The following is a 6384-nucleotide window of genomic DNA, read 5'->3' as shown; positions in this document are numbered from 1 at the left end:
TCAACTCGACACCATTAGAAGGCTCTGCCCGTGGCAGACGAGCTCTGTAAGGACAAAGCACAGCCTTCAGTCTTCTGCCAGAGAGAGGCTGCTTAAGCCAAATCCCGGGCTTCAAAACTTCCTCGTTACTATTCCAGGAAAGCCTTCATGGAGGTCAAGGAATGAGTAAGATGTTGTGGATAGATCTTATATTCACACTGCTTAGAATAGCACTGAACCAGACTGCCAGATTTATTTTCAGACTGCTTTTTATGTATGTGTGCAGTAGAAGCCCAGCAGTTATACTATGCTTTGTTGCAAGTCTCACCACCCACACAAAAACGTGGCAGTTTCTCCCAGCCTTTCAGCAATGATTTAATAATAGATGCTATGACTTTTCATGTTTAAATTCCATGAATCTACAAAACACACACCATTCTATTTACTAAGATGGTACAATGGACACATATTCTCATCAATAAGCATTTGAAAATGAGGAACAAATGAGAAAGAAATGAACAAAGTATGCAATGCTTTTGATTTTCTTCCATTTCTCTGAACAGGCTCTGGGTCTCCTGACTCTAGTATAGATTATCAAGGTCCTGCTGCAACTAATCTATCTATGACATCAAAAAAGTGATTAAAAAGGCACATCAACACTTCCAAGATTAGTGCTGGAAGTTCATTAGACTAGACTGCATGAGTACGATTGGGATTTGCTCCGGCTATTGTGTCTAATTACTCCTCATGGCTTCTCCTTCCTGTTATGAGCTTGTTTAGGGAGAAAAAGAGAGAGTGAGAAAGAGGAGGGAGGAAGGGGGATGGTGAAGATTTGCTTAAATGGCTCACATCCTTGACAGTGCACAGACCTTGACTACAGAAAATAGCTGTTATGTTTCACTGATTGCATTATGTTGTTATGGCAACTGAAGTTTTTAAAATGATGAAAAGAAATGGATAGCACATAAAAAGCTAAGTAATTAGGCTTAATGGTGGAAACAGCCCCAACAGGAACAGAAATGCCATGGAGAAAAAGGAATCTTAACTTCATGAGTGTGCACTTTAAACAGAGAGCGATCTCTTTCCCATGGAGCGCCCTCTCCATTTTCTCAGTCTGGCTAGTCCAGTCCAGGGAACAGCTGATTAATCTGGTCTCAGTCTGTGATGGAGCTGCTTGTTCCCTGGTCTCAGCACCACTTCTTTCCCAAAGGGAGGTGGAGCAGACACTAGAACAGTTTCCTTCCAAGGACATTGTTTGCCTTATTTATTTTCACAGTCCTAAAGGAGCCCTGGTGGGTTCCCTTCAACTTGCCCATGCCCAAAGCCTCTCTGTCAGCATTCACAACCTGCAACTCACCCCCGGTATCCCAAGACTCAGGGTTGGAAATCTATTTTCTTTTCCCTTTAAAGAACACCTTGGGTTGCTGCATTCACAAACAAGTTCCCATCACACAGATGTTCCCTGGGCTATCATCACAGGGGCCTGGTGTGCCCTGAAGAGGACAAAAGACCACGTTGCTCTACTCACAGTGAAAAACTTGTTTCGAGAGGCCCCTGCCATCCTAAAAGATTGTAACTTGAAACAGGGTAGATGATAGAGAAGGAGAGGGAGCTATTGCACAGTTGGAAAGAAATCCTTCCAGGGGCAGGGATGGATTGACAAGGAAAATGTACAACAGCAAACCCTCATATTCTTACTTTTCACAAGGAGCGGGAGAGCACTGGATTAGAAATGGAAAGAGCAGCAGTGCATCTTAGATGGACAATGACTGTGTGTGAAGAAAGATGCAGCAGTTTGGATATGCTGCTATGAAAGAAGAATATTAAGTCAATAAAAATGACTAATATTGCATCAATATTCCCCTCTCCATCAGTAGAAAGGGCTGTAATCACACATTTATGAGTATCCACGCTGCTTGCCCTTTGCAGCTACCCTTGGCTGCCAGTTGGGAAGAGAGATATATTCTTTATCTCTGACAGTTATTACATTTTATAAAGAAAAATCAAGTCACTAAAGAGTTTTCTGACAACTGATAAGGTCTAACTGTTCTTTTACAGTCCCTTCCTGATCTAAGTGGCTGAGCTGCTGAACTGGAAATACTTGCTCTCAGCTGACAATTGACATGAGAAGGTTGAGCTGTAGAACTGGAAGGGTAATTTTCTGTGTAATCTGTGCTATTTATTGTTTTAGTATGGGCATATTTTTCACCAGTTTGATTGAGGGCTTGTCAAAAGAGGGACCATGGGATTTTTCTCCTTCAAAGTGTTAAAGCTCCTTGGTTACAATAAAAAATTCAAGTGTAACTGTTTGATTAAATAAGTAAGTGACCCCAAACCCAAACATTTCCAGAGAAAGGGACCATATCAGGGTATTAACTCATTTCATGGATGGGAATCAGAAAAGGACCAGAGCTATGGTCCTGCCAGGCCTTATGCAAGTGCTCAGCACTGCTGATACGTGTCATTTCCCAAAGTCAACTGGTCTATTCCTGTAACAGAGCTAAAGCCCATGGGTAAATATTTGCAGGATTAGGGCCCAAGTGAGCACCCTCTCGATTCAGCAGGCTGCATCACTTCAAGCACACGAGGAGTCCCACTGGAAGCAGCTGGATTTCTGTCTTTAAGAAAGGTAACAACTGTGGTGGATGTTACAGCAGGCAGAGAAGTTCTCTGTCTGGACTAATCACACATGCCCAGAGCTCAGCACCTGGTGTACCAGAGCCTGCCCCAGAGATTAAGGGTGGGAATTTCAAAAACATCAAAGGCCCAACTCATGCTGAAAATCGGTTGATTCACAGGCCCAAAGATACACTTTAATCCAAAATGGAGGTTTTTGAAAATTCAGCCCAGCAGTTAGCATTCCCCCTACCCAAAGTCTTCTTGATAGCCAGCAGCTTCCCCCTTCCAGCTCCCTCTCAGCTGCTCTTCCCACCTTGCAGTAACCCAGGAGTTATCTGTGTGAGGCCCAGGCTGATGGATCACCTTCCCTGCTCACAAACTATCAGGACTGAGAGCCTTTACCTGTTCACACAGCACTTGCCTACTCAGCAAGCTTACTGTATTCCTATAACTCAGCCACAGCTTTTGGGGATGTTTGTGCTTACACAGAAGAATACTATTAAAAGTCTTTGCCCCCTTCCTATTAAGCTCTCTCCAAGCCTGGTAATTGCTTTCCCTCCTGCATGCACAGAAGCAGCAGCAAACAGGATTTAGTAGTTTGGAGAGCTGGTCTGTGGTCCTAGGGAACTCATGTGCCTGTCTGCATTGTGTGGGAAGGTGTATTTTAATTCTCCAGAGGAGGGAGGGGGGAAGACTGGTGAAGTGGCAGCAAATCCATCCACACAGAATGAAAAGCACACAGAATGAAAAGCACAGAGTCAGGCAGGCTTTTTAACCCTTACTGCCAGGGTTTGTGTCAGCCCTTTTGGGGGGGCACAGATAAAACAAGCATTGCTTTGTATGTTTATTATTAGTGTGTGAGTAGTATCCCATTTCCACCTGGTCCTAAAGAACTTATCCTCAAACTTGGACCCAAACTAGTTCATGTCTGTCCAACATGCAGACACAGAGCACAACCACGCCTTTTAAGTGGAAGCAGGTCTTGGAGATGGCTCTCTAACATATACCACCCTTGGGAGTGCCCAGCAGAGATGGATGAGGGTCCCTATTCCCTCCAGCAAGGAGAAGCCTCATAGAGGAAAAGAAAGAAGACATCCATGCACAGGCACCCTGCAAGAAACTAAGGTGGTCACCTGAGATGGTGTTAATGGAAAGGTGCTGAAGACAGATGTTGAGAACAAGAAGTGAGTAGAAATTAAGGAAAGGAAGATGCTGAACTAGGTGCTAAAATAACGCTGAATCCACCTCAATAGCCAAAGATAAGGACAGAGACAACAACTCCTGAGATGATTTTCACTTGCTGAAGGCCCACCCCAAAAGTTTGGTATGCAGCAGCATTGTAGGAACAGGATCTTTTTTCCCCTGAATACCTTGAGTTACAGCAGAATCACAGAAAAACCAAATGGTGTATAGTGGGAGCAATTTTTCAGCAAATGGCTCACTCCAAGAGCTACAAGCCTTTCACTGCTGCTGACACTGTAGCAACAGAGCCTTTTAGCTCTCAAGGACACCAGCATCTGGGGATGAAGGCAACCATAGCACAACTGTACCTTTGAACTGGTGTGCATATACACCAGGGCATGTTAGCTTTACCTCACATCACAAAAACTCTGTTCTAGGTCTCTGAAAACTTAATGACATGCAACCCTTTCAGTTTGCTGCTTCAGAATAATCCACCTATTTTAGGAAAGCATGGAGTCAGCCAACAAAAACTCACACCACAACGGCAATAAGTCTCCTTAATGTTGAAATCTTATGCCATGCATAGCTCAGTGCTGGGAACGTGCCCTCTCTCTCTTCAGCTCAACCTCCATCCTGACCTGTTAATCTGCTCTCACCTTCTTTGTGCATTTGTGATGGTAAGAAATGTTTATCAAGTACCACACTGAGGCCATTTTATTAGGCTATACAGCATGTGTCACTGCTATTTAAGTCATATAAACTGAATTGCTGAGCAGGTTGTAAAGGTCCTGCTGCTGAAGGTCTGCTGACAGAGCTACTGTCTATTCCTGTAATTTTAAGTATTAGCTGCATGTCAGTGTGTTCTGGAGATGGAAGGCAGCAATCTTTTAAGCAAATGACTGTGGTTAGTCAGTGTATTGCTATGCAGAGTCAGTGCATTACTATGCACAGCAGAACACAGCCACAATAGGCTAGATGTCAAAAGAGAATTACAAATGGTGTTTTGCTCCTCGCACATGCACATCAGCAAGTTGACAAAAACACCTGGTTTGTGCCTGCCAGCAATTTCTGTGTGTAAGTCTTCTGAAGTGGGCTCCACCACCACTGCACTACAACGTGAACAAGGTGAATAAAAACTTGCTTATGCTCTGTTACAGAGGTGAGACTCACACAGAAACTACACCACAGAGCTTCCCATCTTAAGAGGGAGGGGAAAACCCCGTAAGTCCACAAGGATTTTGTGCCAGTGAAGATGGTCAATGAGGCAATTCCTCAGTATGCCAACACAGCAGCAGCAGTCAGTCTGCCTTGTCCAGAAATACTGTGATTACTGTCAGGATCCCATGGAAAACCAAGCTGGAGTGATTTTACCTATGACACCAGCACAGGCAGTGGGGAACTGAGGGGCTCTCCTGCCTCTTTGGAAGCATCCCCAAAACCAGCCAGCTGAAGGCCATCATTGTATTGTTTCAAGGAGAGTCAGGTTTTCCTTAACTGCTGCACTCATTGCTTGGAGGGGAGGTCACCTGGGCATGTCACAACAGCCACTCCCCTTCTTTCCACCCCTTCCTCCTGCAATGCATGGATGCAGAAATATCCCTCATTGGACCACCAGTGCAGCCCAGAGCATCCCTCCCCAGGACCTTGTGTGCTCTCTCTCCCTGCCACAGTTCCAAGGTGCCTTTATGCCTCTCTGTTCCATGTCTCAGCTCTTGCTTTCTCTCCACTTTAAGCTTCAGAAATATTTAATCAAGGGAGGATTTACATTTAAACCAGTGCAGCAGGTGAAGCTGCACGCGGGGGCGCAGTTAACCCCTACTATGTGCTACTTGCTGAGTGTGTGCTCCAACCACTGTGACTGCACTTGCACCATCAGTCTGCTGCCCTGTCCACAAGACTTTCTGGCAAGAGCAAGCAGAGAAATTAAAAAGGAGTAAGTTTTTAAAAACAAATATCAATCTGCTTTCTGTCTCACTCTCTTCACAGTGCTTTACAAGTAATGGTTAGATCTAGTATCTTCCATTCAGAATAAATAACAGTTGGAGTTATTATCTTACAACACAGCACTGAAAATCTCTTTGCCCTGTGAAATCTCTCTAAAGTATTCTGAGCTGAGAGTCTACAAGCTCATTAAACAAACAGAGTGACAAAACTGTTTCCTATTCTTATAATGCTCTTTATAAGCCATTATTCCCCTGCTGTTCTATAGGACAAAATACCACATGCAAAACTTTGTGAGCACCAGAAACCGGGAAAAACAGATCCATTTGGTAAAAACGTTCCCTTTTTATTTTGACCATTTCAATTCAGTTTTCTTATTATTTACTTACATTTTGAAGGAACAAAACCCTTCATTAAACCAGAAAGGAGAAGTCCGCTACTTAATTCGTTAATTTCCTGGCACTTTCTTCCCTTAAACAAAGGTCAAAACTTTTTGTAGTTTTGAAGCTCTTCCAGATTTCACTGTGTTGAGGGTATTACTAGAAAAAAACCCTAAATGTAGCCAGCAAGAACGGCTTGTTTTTGATGAAATGACTTTTCTAATCAGGAATTTGCCCCCTGGAAAATCTCTGGCCATCTCTGTGAGGATGTGCCCTGCTGGAC

General features: G+C 43.8%; 1 protein-coding gene across 1 annotated transcript in view; it reads right to left on the bottom strand.

Moving 5' to 3' along the window:
* The window catches only part of HIPK2 (homeodomain interacting protein kinase 2), an 85943-nt gene that overhangs the window by 3895 nt on the left and 75664 nt on the right, over window positions 1-6384 (bottom strand). Inside the window, exon 12 of the mRNA XM_031057005.1 lies at window positions 3014-3031. Within this exon, the coding sequence (XP_030912865.1) occupies window positions 3014-3031 (18 nt within the window). The remainder of the gene's footprint in view (window positions 1-3013; window positions 3032-6384) is intronic.

This window comes from Geospiza fortis, unplaced genomic scaffold (assembly GCF_000277835.1).
Source record: "Geospiza fortis unplaced genomic scaffold, GeoFor_1.0 scaffold10, whole genome shotgun sequence".
Classification (NCBI taxonomy): Eukaryota; Metazoa; Chordata; class Aves; order Passeriformes; family Thraupidae; genus Geospiza; species Geospiza fortis.
This window is presented reverse-complemented; position numbering and strand designations above follow the sequence as displayed.